The 15,936-nt window shown below is 42.2% G+C and overlaps 1 protein-coding gene across 1 annotated transcript in view; it reads right to left on the bottom strand.

The window, feature by feature from the left end:
* The window catches only part of USP10 (ubiquitin specific peptidase 10), a gene marked incomplete at its 5' end in the record, with an annotated part of 68,753 nt that overhangs the window by 32,237 nt on the left and 20,580 nt on the right, over nt 1-15,936 (bottom strand). Inside the window, one exon of the mRNA XM_084256844.1 lies at nt 6,895-6,963. Within this exon, the coding sequence (XP_084112970.1) occupies nt 6,895-6,963 (69 nt within the window). The remainder of the gene's footprint in view (nt 1-6,894; nt 6,964-15,936) is intronic.

Here is a 15,936-nt window from a genome sequence, read left to right as displayed (position 1 = left end):
TACTATTTCAATGACTGTGTTGAAAATACTTTGTTTGACTTTCTAATCTGCTAATAGCATAACTGAAGGACTTACTGGAAACTGGAATGAGGACTGGCAAAGAAATGCATTTCATTTTTACCCTCACAGGCACATGGTACCCTTAATTCAACAAACTACCACCACTCATGAAGACATCCCAGGAAGTGAGCATAATAAATACAAAGCAGAGTAACATCATAAAAGAAGTGTTCAAAGTTCCCTCTTGCAAAGCAGAAACACAAAACCTCACACAAATGCAAACTCAGTAGTGTAAAAATCTGTGATTCAGTTACATTAGATATGTAAAATGAAACCAACTTAGTTTGAAAATATTGCTCTGTTGCAGTCATGTGAAGTGAATATTTGGGTGCTCTGAGGTGATTTTTTTTTTTTTAAGATTTACTTATTCTTGGGCCTCCCCTGATGGCGCAGGCAGTTGAGCGCCGCGCTATGAAGCTGTCCGCAGACTCTGCAGCACCAGTTTGATCCCAGCCTGCCGGCCGGCGAGGGTCCCACATGGCACGGCAGAACTCTCCTGTTGTGCCCGCTGCCCCCCTCAGCAGTGTATTTCGTCAGTCTGCCTGTTCTGTTCCCCGCTCTGTCTCTGGTGAATCCTCTTACCCTCCCATGCATCTGGCCTGTACCCCAGTTCTTGTAAAAAATAAATAAATCTTTAAAAATAAAGATTTACTTATTTATGCATACAAGAACCAGGGTGCAGGCCAGAGGTGTGGGGGGTGAGAGGACTCAACAGAGAGAGTGGAGAACAGAACAGGCAGATTGACTGAAATACACTGCTGAGGGGAGCAGTGGGTAAGAGACAGAAGAGGTCTGCTGCGCCATGTCGGTTGCTTCCTGGCCGGGGATCAGACTCGTGCTGCAGTGGCTGTGGATAGCTTCATAGGTTGCATCTTAACCCCTCCTTGTGCCACCAGGGAGGCCCCTGAGGTGATGTTTTAAAAATCAATTTTTGTGGCCAGCAATTCTGCCATCAAAAAAACCCTTAAGAACCTGGAATATCTCCACTGAAATTCCATTAAAGACACCAAACCATCAAGAGTAACTGTCTTAACTGAACCACCCCCCCACACACACACACACGTGCATGCACATACACCCTCCTTCCCCCAGTTTGCTCTCTGCTATCATGGGCTTATTTGGGAACTGATTAAGATGTGTGTTGCCTCCAGTGTTGAGGCACTAGAGAGTTTCAAGAACAACAATATTCTATTTTTTAACACCACTGAGGTTCAAAATACGCTTATTCAGGGCCTCCCCAATGGCGCAGTGGTTGAGCGCTGGGTTGCAAAGCTGCCCGCAGTCTCTGTAGCGCCAGTTTGATCCCCGGCCACTGTGTGAGGGTCCCACATGGCGTGCAGACCTCTCCTGCCGCCCGCTGCTCCCCTCAGCAGTGTACTTCGTCACTCTGCCTGTTCTGTTCCCCGCTCTGGCTCTAGTTGAATTCTCTCACCCTCCCGCACTTCTGACTGTACCCAGTGCTTGTATAAACAAACAAATAAAAAAATCTTAAAAAAAAAATTCTATTTAAAAAAAAACAAAATACGCTTATTCAGTATATTTGCTCTATTTTTTTCTAGTAGAAGTTCAGGTCTAAACCACCCTGGATTTTAAGCCACAGCACAGCTTTAGGAAAGGTATCAGTTACCTTTTAAACAGTATACTGATTAAGATCACATACAAAAATCAGCTGGCTGTTTCTTCTGATTCTGTTAAACTACTGACCACTCTGTTGCCAGTGCAAGTAACTTAAAACAAGTAAACTAAAAAGAGAGAGAAAAACCATTCTCAGCTGAGAAGAAGGGTACTTCTGCAGAAAGAGAATGTTTTTACATGGAAACACCCCCCATTTTTCAATCTTTTGTTTCTCAGTCTTGACTGAGAAAAATGCTTTATCAAGTTCCTAATATCCCAAAAAAGCACATGAGGAACAGGACTGAGATCTAATCTGTGTCACAGCCACATGGCAGAAACAGTGCAGGTCTCGTGAGGTCCTGAAGGGCAATTATTTCCCAAAAGACAAAAAGCCAGCCCACCCTGCAGGTCTAGCAAGAGAACATGAGCCACATGCCCACAATCCAGACCCAAAGCCCTACTGCACAGCCCATGTCCTGTGTGAGTTATTATTTCCCTAACACAGACCCTGAATGAGAAGGAGGATACTGGGCAAGGTAGCTCAGCCCATGCACAGTCACTAACTTTTGCTAGCCTGCCTTTCCCTAGGCAGGTAATCCTGGTAATCCTCGTGCCTCCCCAAACGCAAAGCATGCTCAAAAGTAAAAACAAAAACAAAAGCAAAAAAAACATAAAATAAAATAAAAAACAACCCAGAAGATCCCAAATAAGCCCAGCACACTAAGAGCTCTGACTCACTTTAATGAGAAACAACAATTACTTAAGCAAATAAATTTCAACATAAGCTGACAGACTTCAGCTCTATTAAAGTATCACACACTAGTCATCACACCAACATTAGTGAGTCCCTAACTTTTCTGTGAGGTAGATGAGCATTCTGCTGGGGTTGCTTTCTTTTGGGAGGGGGTTTGGGGGGAGGGGAACAACAATGAAACGAAGGCAACTGCCTAAGACCACAGAGCTATTTCAATGGCATGAGGAAGGAACCACTCTTCAGACTTGAAATACAGCACATTTTAGATTGAATAGTTTTGTATAAAAAAATCACAGGAAAAGCCAAGTTATTATTCTGACATCTACTTACAAACAGGCACTCACAAACACTACAAACTGCATATGTTGGGCTTCCTCAATTCTCAGACCTTAATTGCAAAGAGTGCAATTAGTCTGTGGTGTTCTTGGGAAGAACCAGACATTTTACTATGATACAAAGACAGAAATTAAACTTAGCTTTCACTATTTTCTGGCTCAGATCCTTAGCGAACTTAAAATCGTAATTGTTAACATGAATGAACACGAGACAGAGTATTGAACTAAATTTATGCATTTTCTAAATTTATTTATTTTCTAAAATGAAAACTAATATGAACTTTTTCTTTGATTCTTTATGCTAGAGTGGAAGAGTAGAAAAGAAGTAATACATCCTGGGCCTCATGGTGGTGCAAGGATTCAAGCACAGCACAGTGAAGCTGTCCGTGGCCTCTGCAGCAAGAGTTCAATCCCCACTGGCCAGGAAGGTGACCCACATGGCACGGCGGATCTCTCCTGTCTTGCCCGCTGCTCCCCTCGGCAGTATATTTCAGTCAATCTGCCCGTCCTGTTCGCAGCTCTGTCTCTTGTGAACCCACTCAACCCCCGTACCTCTGACCTGTTTTCCAGTTCTTATATGCATAAATAAATCTTTTTTAAAAAAAGTAATACACCCTTTTAACAACTGCATAGCTTAAATAATGCTTTCATTATGTTCTCATTTAATCCTACTTTCAAACTCTGAAGCAGCTTTAGAAGACTATAGGACTTGCTAAGGTCACATGTAAGGGACCTAGCCAGACACCAACTCCACCTATTTATGCTAAAGAGTTAGCTTTTCCTGCCCAGTTTACAAAACAGAAGAACTCTGTATGTTTTAAGCGCGTAATGTTTGTGCAAATACATAACCTTGTTGATTTACTAAGGGATCAAATTAGTTAGGTTTCACTGAAAGTTAGTTGACTTGATATATACATTTCTCCACTTTTTCCCTTTTCATGCAATTTCAACTGATTGCTATTTAAAATATAAATCTGAAAAAAAAGTTCCAAGTTTTTAATTAAACTAAAATAGAAACCGTGACTCATATTAAGAATGAACATAAAAGAAGACCTGAATGGAGAAATGTATCACAATCATGATTAGGATATCCATCATAAAGATGTAAAATGTAATTCCAATAAAAATTTTAATAGGATTTTTCAAGAAACTTGACATGCTGATCATAAACTCTTAGGGAAGAGTTAAGAATAAAGAATAAAGGACAGTCGGGGGTGGGGAGACTCCCTGGTGGTGCAGGGGTTAAAGACACAGCACTAGCAAGCTATCAACAGCCACTACAATATCAGTTTAATCAACTGACAGGGAGCTAACCCACATGGCTCATCAGACCTCTCCTGTCTTGCCTGCTGCTTCCCTCAAGCAGGGTATTTCAGTAGATGCGCCTGTTCTACTCCCCACCCTGTCCCTGGTGAAAGTTCTCATCCCCTCGCCCCTACCTCTGGCCTACAGCCCAGATCTTGTATGCATAAATTTAAAAAAAAAAAAAGAAGAAGGAAGAACAGTCAAAATACTTGTGATCAAGTACAAGGAAAGTGTAAGGGCCTAGCCAGACTGGTTAGAAAGCTGCAGCTGTTAAAAACACATGGCAGTGACAGAGACAAAAGTAAAAGCCTTAGAACAGGGCATCAGAAACAAATGAGGGCATCTGTGGAGCTGAGCTGACAGAATGGCGCTAGGACAACCGGCTTTTGCCATGGAGAGCTAGATTTCCACCTCGTTCATACACAGAAGTCAATACCTCTTTTGATTGTATTATGTACTAAAGAGGAAACAAAAACCTTAAAATCTTTAGAGGAAAACAAATGTCTTTATTACATCAGGGAAGAGAAGGATTTCTTAAAGAGAGTGAAAGAAAATCACAAAACATGAGGAAAATCAATACAGTTGATATTAAAAATGTACTTCCCTTACCCCCCAAAAGTGCATCAACTATGAGGTTAAGCGATACCTATAATAAGCAAAGCCAACAATTATTACTCTATAAATCAGTAAGACAAGTCACTTAATAAAAAGGACAAAGGCTCAGACAACGCACAGAAGCAGAAATCCACACTGCCAACGGGCATATAAAAATAACAGAACAGCACTCACTGTCCATAACCTGGGAAGTGTAAATTAAAATAATAAAAACTGGTTTATTACCCATCAGAGTAACAAAAATTTAAGTTTGCCTATACTAATAAGTCTCCAGATTTCTAAAATGGGATCAGAAAACTCATGTACACTGATGAGAATGTAGTTAAAACAACTTAGAAAACAAACCAGGGTCCCCCTGGTGGCACAAAGGGTTAAGAACAGCACTGTGAAGTTATCTGCAGCCTCTGCAGCACAAGTTTAATCCCCAGCCAGAGAGGGAGCTACCCACATGGTGCAGCAGACCTCTCCTGCTTGCTCCCCTCAGCAGTGTATTTCAGTCAGTCTGCATGTTCTGCTCCCCACTCTGTCTCTGATGAATCCTCTCACCCCTAACCCCCACCCCTGTGGACTGTACCCCAGTTCTTGTATACATAAAATAAATAAATCTTTTTAAAAAATATATGTTAGGGCTTCCCCGGTGGCGCAGGTTGAGCGCAGTGCTGTAAAGCTGTCCGCAGCCTCTGAAGCACGGGTTCGAGTCATGGCTGGCCAAAGAGATACCCACATGGCACAGCAGACCTCTCCCGCCTCACCCCCTGCTAGGCAGTGTCTTCGGTCTGTCTGCCTGTTCTGCTCCCCGACTGTCTCTGATGAATCTTCTCACCCTCCCATGCCTCTGGCCTGTACCCCTGTTCTTGTATAAATTAAAAAATAATAATAAATCTTTAAAATATATATAGGGCCTCCCCGGTGGCGCAACAGTTGAGCGCTGGGCTGCAAAGCTGCCCACAGCCTCTGCAGCACTAGTTCGATCCTCGGCCACCAGTGAGGGTCCCACATGGCGCCCAGACCTCTCCTGTTTCACCTGCTGCTCCCCTCAGCAGTGTATTTCCTCAGTCTGCCTGCTCTGCTCCCCGCTCTGGCGAATTCTCTCACCCTCCCATGCTTCTGACTGTACTTGTATAAACAAGTGCTTGTATAAACAAATAAGTTAATCTCTAATATATATATATATATATATATATGTTAAACTACAAAATGACGAATATAGTGTGAAACTATTCATGTGACTTTTTTTAAATATATTTTTTACATTGTTGTTCATTTTTATACAATGCTTCATTTCTTCCCTCAGGTGTAATCCCCACAGAATCCCACCATCACATCACCAGTGAGCACCATGTGATTTTTTTTAATTCATTTATTTATATTTTCATCATTTTTCATTTTTTTACAATGCTTGTTTTCTCAGGTGTAGTCCCCCTAGAATTTCTACCACCAGTTCACCAGTGCACCATCATCATAGTCCCTCAAGCTCTTCCCTCTCCTTCTGATCTCTCCCCCTCCCCTGCAGATTGTCTCTGATTTATAGCTGTCTATTTTTGTTTAGTTATGTTTGACATTTTATTTTTTTTAAAGATTTATTTATTTATGTATACAAGAACTGGGGGACAGGCCAGAGGTGTAGAGGGTGAGAGGATTCACCAAAGACAGAGCGGGGTGCAGAACAGGCAGTCTGAAGTACACTGCTGAGGGGAGCAGCGGGTGAGACAGAAGAGGTCTGCCGCACCATGTGGGTAGCTCCCTGGAGGGCTGGGGGTCAAACTCATGCTGCAGAGGCTGCAGATAGCTTCATAGTGCTGTGCTCAACCCCTTGGGCCAGCAGAGAGGCCCTATTTGACATTTTAAACCAAATAAAACACTACAATGTCCAATCTGTAGGTGCACACCCATGTGGTAACAAAGTAAAAAATGCAGAGTGAAGAAAATACTTGCAATTTCAGTGTCTGTATTTCTGGGGAAAGGGGAGTGAGACAGGAAAGGTACAAAGGAGGCTTCCAGTCTATCTGTAATGTTTTGCTACTTATAAATACAGCAAAATATCACTATTAGTCACGTCTGGTTGGTGGGTTCAGACATTCCTCATATTTCTCTCTATACTTTTCTGTACAGTGGAACTCTATCAAAAAGCATGAATTAGAAAATGAAAGCTAAAATATAACCATTAATTGTATCTCCACATAGACTCAATAAAACAAAGTTTTGCCTTACCTCAACTGAAGAGCGAGGAGTCACGAAGAACTGATTGAATTCATCTGGGCTAAAATCTCCAAATATGTACTGGGGGAAAAAAAAAAAAGAGTCACTGATCACATAAAATAGACAAATTATGTACTTTCAGAAAGGTAAGCTCTATGTTATAGCCATTCTGTGAAATACGTGGGTCAGAATCCCAAGACCCTTTCTGGATTAAACAAATCAGGATCTGCAAGCAGATTTCTAGACGTGCAATTTCCCAAATTACAAACAAGGAAAATACCACTTTGTTTTTCCTATCAATCACCAAAGAACACTCTGAAATGGATAAAAGCTTGTTTTCAAACAAATTCAAAAGCTTATTGTCAACTCTGCACACCAAAAAGCAGAGTCCTGCTTGCAAGAACTGTTTTGGTTCCCCACATTTCCAGTTGATCCAGTTACCTTCTGCTGACTCATGCTCTACCCACATTTCAGTTTTCTCCACTGTACACACTTAAGAAAAGCAGCAAACACAGTTCAAATGGGAAGACAGGGAAATGCAGAAAGGCAAAATGTTGGTAATCCTAGTGAATAATTTTTTAAAACATGTATGGAGCTTATCTTAAAAAATACATGAGAGGACCTCCCCTGATGGCGCAGCGGTTAAGCGCTGGGCTGCAAGGCTGCCCGCAGCCTCCGCAGCGCCGGTTCGTTCCCCGGCCGCAGGCGAGGGTTCCACAAAAAAAAAAAAAAAATACATGAGAACGTGATGCAGAGTGAATATAATATTTGATAGACAGAGACTTAGTTGCTTTCTGAATGTGACTTTGCAGAAAAATGACTCATTAAACTGCATGAAAAAAGCTGGCAAGTGCCTAGGCTCACCGTCTCCCTATAGCTTGAAGAAATAAGTCACTGACAAGAATCAGTATGATGAGATTTCTGCAACAGAGAAGCACTCACTAATCATCACTTAATAATCATGGGGAGGGCCTCCCCTGGTGGCGCAGCAGTTGAGCGCTGGGTTGCGAGGCTGCAGCACCAGTTCGATCCCCGGCCACCGGCGAGGATCCCACAAAAAAAAAAAAAAAATCATGGGGAGCCTAGAGGAGCCACACATGATGGTGGGCACAGGGGATAGAAATGGTCAGCAGAGCTGTGATCAGCCACACTAATGAGCTGACAGTTTGGTCACTTGCAAGGAACCTACAAGCATGTGACTTAAACATAAACAGCAACAGAGTATCATACAAATGGCAAATAAGATGGCAACCGCCTTGTGCTGTGCAGGGAGGGCGGGGTAACACACCCATAATTCTGGGTAAAACATTTCTTGAAGGCTTTCTGGCAATAAATACCAAGAAAACACACACACACACACACACACAAACACGAATATATACACATAAATATTACTTAAAAACTTCATGTAGGGCCTCCCCTGGTGGCGCAGGTGGTTGAGCACAGTGCTCAACCTATACCCCACCCAGTTCTTGTATAAATAAATAAAGAAATCTTTAAAAAAAAAAAAAAAACTTCATGTAGTAGTTACATATACTTGCAGAAGTCCACAAAGAAACTGTATATCAGGCCTTCCCTGGTGGTGCAGCGGTTGAGCTCTGGGCTGCAAAGCTCTGCAGCGTCAGTTCGATCCCTGGCCACTGGCGAGGGTCCCACATGGCACGCAGACCTCTCCTGCCGCCCGCTGCTCCCCTCAGCAGTGCATTTCATCACTCTGCCTGTTCTGTTCCCCGCTCTGGTGAATTCTCTCACCCTCCCGAGCTTCTGACTGTATCCAGTGCTTGTATAAATAAATAAATAAATCTTTTTTTAAAAAAAGGAAGAAAGAAAAGAAACTATCAACAGCAATGGCAAAAATAACCAGAGTCCCAAAGTGATTTAAAATGATTGTCTTAAATAATTCCCTGTAAGCACAGACCTTCTTATCATCTCCAGCACTGGGGAAACACACTCATGTCACTCAACCACCATGCCAAGCACCAGGAGGGAAAGGTAGAAGTGAAAAGGAAGAAAGGAAGGAAGGTGATGCAGATGTGAAAAAAAGGGCACCTCAGACTGGTGCTCCTTAGAGTCCCCACTGCAGAAAAAGATCTTCAGGCCTAGATAAAAACCTCAAAATCTACTCAGGAGAAAACATCCCAGCAATACCAAATGCTGGTGAGGAGGGAGAACAAATGAGCTCTCTCTGAGGCGGCCACCGGTGCAGAATGGCACAGTCACTTTGGAAAAGAAATTCCAACTTACTTATGAAGGTATTCAGCATACGACCCGGGAATCCCTCTCCTAGGTACCTGCCCACTAGATGAAGTCCCATGTACACAAAAAAAACCTGATTTTTTGTTTACTGCAGCTCTAGTCATAAATGCCCCAACCTGGAAACAACCAAATGTTCCAAGAGGTAAATGTGGTACATCAAATTCTACTCAGTGATTCTAAAAGCACCACGCAAAATGAAAGAATACAAACGTATTCAAAGGTTACATGTTGTATGACTGCATTTATACAACATTCTAGGGCAAAACTATCAAGACAGAAAACAGATGTGTGTTTGTCAAGGTGTGGGGAACTCTTGAGGGGTGATGAAAATATTCAAACACAGAGGAAACTTGTTGGGGAAACGATAACCTTCCTAACTGCCAAAGAAACACACAGCCACTAAAAAATTAATGTTTTCCGTCCAAGCATGGGAATAGACAACAACAACAAAAAAATCACAAGACACGTGAAGGGGAAATCAACAGTAACGCAAAGAGTCAGAATTTTAAATGAAGGGGAAGTAAAATAAATTGATGGTGAACAACAAACAGAACAAACACAGTAAACAGAAGAGAACTTTAAAAACAATTCTGATGTTTGACAAAAGTGGACCTACTGGAAAACAAGTGTCCACAGAAAAAATAAATTTAAAACCGCAACAGAATTGGTAAGAGCAGAAGGCAATGGAGCAATGGTTTTAGAGTGCCAAGATTATAGTAATATGTTCCTAGAATTCTAGAGTATTTTGTTTTCATATGATTCTATTCTGTAGGTAAGATTATTACTCAAATGCAAAGGAAAAATAACATTCTGACACCCATATCCTATTCTGGCATTGGGGGAAGGTGCCTTAGAATTCTAGAAAATAACTTCAAGAGACAAACAAGATCTAGAAACCACTGATGTGATAGTTGTGACGACTACTGAAAATACTGACAATCACCAAACTGGAACCATGTTGCTTCATTTAATAGCAGATATAATATAGGGAAAGATAACCATTTTATCTTTGCGTATGAATGATAAACAATTTAGAATGTGGGATGATATGTAAGAATGAGAACGAGAATGTTCTACAAGATTATTAGGCTATTTTGTTTGGCAAATTTTCTTCCCAAAAAATTGAAAATAAAAATGAAATGCTCACTTAAATCACATTTCTAAGCACACTTTCTTTTTGAGCTCATACACAGTCTTTTATAAAGAAAAACCTGGTTAATCCAAGTAAAAGAACTAAAATTTCAAATGATTTAATAAAATCATGTCATTGAAGAAAGAGGAAATGTGACCCCAAACCACTGACACCCAAGATCACCTGTCCGAGCAGCAGTCCCCACACTAGCCAGCTAGGAGCAAACTCATGACCAAGAATTGAAGTGCTCAAAAAGACTCCAGGGAAATCTTTTTTCTTCTATTATTTGATGTTACTATTTTCATGTATTATTTGAAAAATTGGAGACTTCAATGTGCTGGGTTTTCTTGTTGTTTGTTTTTGTAGAACTGGGGTATAGGCCAGAGGTATGGAGGGTTAAAGGATTTACCAGAGAGAGAGGCAGGAGCAAAATAGGCAGGACAGGAGAGGTCTGCTGGGCCACGTGTGGGTTAGTTAGCTCTCTGACAGGGGATCGAACTCAGGCCATAGCAGTGATAGCACTAAGACTACACCTGTAGGCCCCCAGGGAGGCTCCTTATATGCTTTTATTACAACTTCATGTCAAATATTTCTCCACAAATATACATCTCTAATGTGATTACTAAATTTAATGGAGTTAAAGTAAGGAGAACTTGATGTACAGATAGGAGAAATCTGTTAAAATAAAAAAATATATTCTTTGGGTAAAAAAAGGGAGGAAGACAGAAATATCTACATGTGTTTGCATAGAGAGATACTGAAAAGGGACTCAAGATGGGAGGAAAACAGTTAGGCTATGGGGAGACTCAACAGAGGTGTTGGAATAAGGAATAAGATTTCTCAATGTCCATCTTTTCAGTTTTTAGTTCTGAACTGTATGACTACCTTCTTTGTTCAAAAAAATAACCTGTTAAAAATCAATGCAAGCAATAGAAATCCTTCTAACTACTGAATATACCCAGTTTGCACCTTTGTTAGTTTTAAGATTTCACTGACAACAGATTAGGACTTGATGACACCATTTAATCCAAAAGGATACCATAAGTAACTGCTAACCATCAGCTATGCAACACTGACTATCATTTCACACTTGACAAATGGCTAGTAGAGCTGCTTTGAACTCCCAACTAATTTCCTTAATACCGGCTCACAGTGAACAATTCCATTGAAACAAACATCGGATTATAGCACCCCCATGCCATTATCAGACCTTGCCTAAATCTTTAAAAAGCAAAAGTTTTTGAAAAGTGAGAAGTTGTACTTCATGTTTGAAAAAAAAAGTCCATCTCAATTTTGACACTGAGAAGCCAGATGACTGCTAAAACAATCTGGTATCAAGGACTATGACACCTGTAAGGGGCTGTTTTTGTTAGGATGTCTATTACTTATACTCACACAGCAATTCAAAGGTAGTGTGGTGACTGACGATAAAGGAAGGCCTAGTAAATGGAGAATTCATTTTCCAGTCACTGAGGGCCTGCTACAAGGAAAGGCTTAAGAATAAAAAGGGAGGGCCTCCCTGGTGGTGCAAGGGGTTAAGCACCGCACTATGAGGCAATCTGCAGTCTCTGCAGCACGAGTTCGATCCCCCGTCGGCCAGGGAGCAGCCCACGTGGCGCAGCAGACCTCTCCTGACTCAACCTCTGCTCCCCTCAGCAGTGTACTTCAGTCAATCCGCCTGTTCTGTTCCCCACTCTGTCTCTAGTGAATCCTCTCACCTCCCACACCTCCAGTTCTTGTATGCAGAAATTCACGTCTGCCAACTGCCACTGCAATATTCAGTTTCACGACCTCATTTTCCAAAAGCCTTTCTAATGCTCAATCATTTTAGGTGTTTGGCAAAATGAAGAATGTTACTAAAGAAGAGGGACTGTGCTCTTCCAAAAACTCAATGTTATGAAAGTATATGGAGACATTCCAGATTATAAGAAGCTGAAGAGACAGGACAACTAAATGTAATACCTCACCCTATACTGGAGCCTATCTTGGAGGGGACCACTGTGCAGATGATTAGCAAGTCAGCTGACAAATCAGAATATGAACTGTGGGTGAGAAAGAGACATTGCTTCAGTGTACATTTATGAAAGTGATAACTGTGTGAGTCGTTGTGTAAGAACTTTTCTTAGGAAATACACATTCAAATATAAGGGGTAAAGGGTCATGGTGTACACACGCACCCTCAAATCTCAAAGGGTGCAAGAAAAAAACTGCATGTGGGTTTGAACATGTATGTATGAATGGTGAGAGAAATCAATCGCATACAGAATGATCAAACAAAATGGGGTGAAGTATAACAGGTCAATCTGGTTAGAGGAGTTAATGAGGGTCCTCCGTACTATTTTTATTTGTACAACTTACATTATTTTGAAAATATTTCCAAATAGATTCCTTTAAAAAGGCAAAGCTGAAAATGCTTAGTTGTGGGGGGCCTTCCCTCCCTTATGTGAACATGAATCATGCTCTTTCTTTTAGAGAATTAAGAAATATATTGTAGGGCCTCCCCAGTGGCGCAGCGGTTGAGCGCTGGGTTGTGAAGCTACCCGCAGCCTCTGCAGCGCCGGTTGGATCCCCGGCTGCTCCCCGGCCACTGGAGGAGGGTCCCACATGGCGCAGACCTCTCCTGCCGCCCGCTGCTCCCCTCAGCAGTGTACTTCGGTCCTTCTGCCTACTCTGCTACCTGATCTGGCTCTGGTGAATTCTCTCACCCTCCCGCGCTTCTGACAGTACCCAGTGCTTGTATAAATAAATAAATAAATCTTTTCAAAAAAGAAAGAAAGAAAGAAATATCTTGTAAAGTCTGTTTTTAGGTAGAAAAATATTATAGGTATATAGGTAAAAAAAAAGGGGGGGGGATGAAAATGATTCTGTGCCAGATTTCCCAGGATTTACAATCTAGGGGAGAAAATGCCACTGGCTCATATATGAATTGATTTGTCCTATACGGGCAGAGTGAAAGAAAACCTAGAAAAATCGAGTTTGTGGGGGAATTGAAGAGCAGGAACAAGTGCATTCTTCCTGTGTTTCCATAGCCTGCGCAGGACTTAGTGCATCAGAGTACTTACTGATGCTCACAAGGGGGTGACATGAGGATAAAGCAAAAGAAGGGGCCCGTGGGCCCTGTGAGCCACAAGGCACTACAGAAATGTTTATGCTGTCAGTAAAACTAACTCTTCTAACCATTGCATCAAATACTCAAAGGCAAATGTTGGGAGTTCCCTAGGTCTTAAGCAAACACAGTTAGATAAATGGCAGAGAGAATTAATGCAACATCAAATGTTCCTGTTAGCCAGCTGCTACAATGCCCCAAAGAAGGAACAAAGTCTAGCCTCCCCTCACTACCAACCCAGCCCACCTCAGGCTTTGACACTCACTGTTCACAGGCCTCATCATTTGCTGACCCTTTCTAGTGAAGACATAAAACAAATTACAAGAAACACTTCAGGAAAGGGGGCTGTGCCCACAACACAGTTAGGAGGGAAACACACGAGTCCCTGGCATGAACACTGGAGGAAACTAGAGGTTATCAGAGGGCCTCGGGGATGTGGTAAGCAAAACTAGAACTGACAGCCTTCTCACAAACAGAAAAGCAAAGCAGAAGTCCCAGCCCAAGAAAGGTGAGGAGCAAAGAGGTTTCCTGGTCCCCTGCAGGTCCACAGTTGTACAGCGCTAAGGCAGCCACAACAGACCAGCTTTCTGCAAGAGGGTGCCTTCCAAGGAGCAATCCACCATCTGGCACCAGGGGGCGCTAGCACACCACAGATGTCACTGCAGCCCAAACTCCCAAACCTCACTGCTAGCAAGGCATTTCAAACTGTAGGGTACCCCCAAATCATGTACTATGCCTCCAAAAGGCTCATGAAAACAGGAGATCAGTCTCTGATCACAAAGGCAGTTATCAATAAACATGCCGCTGACAGTTTCTGAGACAGGCAGGCAACTCTGACCCCAGCTCCTGGAACAACCTCCCATGAACTCAGTGTGCAGGACAGAACTAAGTCACAACTAACAAGCCGCTGAGGACAGTTTTCTCCACCCCCATTTCCCAATGACTATAAGTTGAATTTGAGAGACAGGAGGAAACAAAAGAGCAATAAACTTTTTCAAGTGATAAAAGCCTTGATTTTATCTATAGAAGGAAAGCATGATGGAGGAGACAAGCTCCAAAGTTCTTCCCAGAACTCCAAGGATCTCCCAGGTCTGACAAGGACCAAGAACACAGGTTTGGAAATGTCCTCAGATGGATACAGACAACTAAAACTGTACGGGGCTTTTGGGGAGGGTAGGGAGAGAGGAATGGAAAGTCACTGCTAGGAGATGAGGTTTTCTTTTTTAGAATGCTGAGATGACCTAAAACTGTGTGGGTGGCTGTGTTAGGGGGAAAGGATGTTCTGAGCTAATCCCATGCAGGCTTTGCGGACCCCACTCCCACTCCAGACCAAAGCCATCAAGACATTGGAAAAGACAAATCCCGTCACCACCAAAGGGAAGGTAGCTGCGACCTGAGGGTGGAGTTAAGCAGCCAGGTTTGGTATAAAAACCAAACACATGGGCCTTGGGGCGCTTTCTTGCTCGCCTCCTGGCTTCACAGCTCCTGGCTCGGGCCAGCTCTCAGAGTGCCATTAGAGATTCCAGATCGGCCAATTGGGTAGGACACATTTAAAACTTTGTCTCCCACTTTTCTCCCTGAGTTGTACATTTTCCCATTTGCCCTTCCCTTGTAAATAAACCTTTTATTAACCTTTCGCGTGTGCCTGCAGTAGAGCACTGATAGTCCTTTTAAGCGCATGGTGAGGACCCATAGTCAGGCACCCCGTTTTGTATCGTGGCTGCCCTATAACAGCTGCACAAACGTAAATACACTAAAAACCACTGAGCACACACTTACTTAAGTGGGTGAATTCTATGGCATGTAAATATATCCAAGTTTTTAAAAAAAAGTGGTTGGGTAAAAAGTACATCTTTATCAAAATACACAGCTAACAGCCCCACAGGGATGGGCCAGAGACCAGGCACAATGCACACTCAACCTGGTGAGTAGAGAGGCTGACCCTGTCAGTCACTGCACAGCAGGAATTCCAGGGATTTAACAATGTGTATTGAGTACCCACCACCCACAATGAACTGCGAATTATAAGAATGAACTCTAAAGAAAACTGACAGGGGTTCAGGACATCAGGACATCTACATTTTGGTCATAGTGCAAATGCACTGCAAGTTGCCATGAGTGTTAAAATGGGAAAGCAGAAGAGGAGGAAGAAAGTCTTCATCCGCCCCTAAGTGGGTTATAAAAGAATTCTGCTTTATTTTCTTGGGCAGAGGGGACAAACTGTGTACAAGGCCATACCTACTGGCAGCCTCCCTCTTTTTAAGATTCAAAAGTATTGTAATGTAGTGCCTGGTTTCGGGGTTTGTGTTTTATTCTATTAAAGTTCTATCAAAAGACAACCTGTCAATTTTCAAAGCAAGATTTTTACTATGTTGGTTATATATTTAGTGTTTTAATGAATTGTAAGGTAAAGCTTGTTTCCAAAGACAGCACCTCCAAGTTAGAAAACATGATTCCTTTAACAGAAAGCCACTTTTACCAACTTTACAGTCCGGTGTCTACATTACATTATAGGGTAGAAGTTACATTTTAACCTGCTTTGTTCTAAATTAGTATTAGG

The sequence above is a fragment of the Talpa europaea genome (genome assembly GCF_964194135.1).
Source record: "Talpa europaea genome assembly, chromosome: 16".
Taxonomy (NCBI): Eukaryota; Metazoa; Chordata; class Mammalia; order Eulipotyphla; family Talpidae; genus Talpa; species Talpa europaea.
This window is presented reverse-complemented; position numbering and strand designations above follow the sequence as displayed.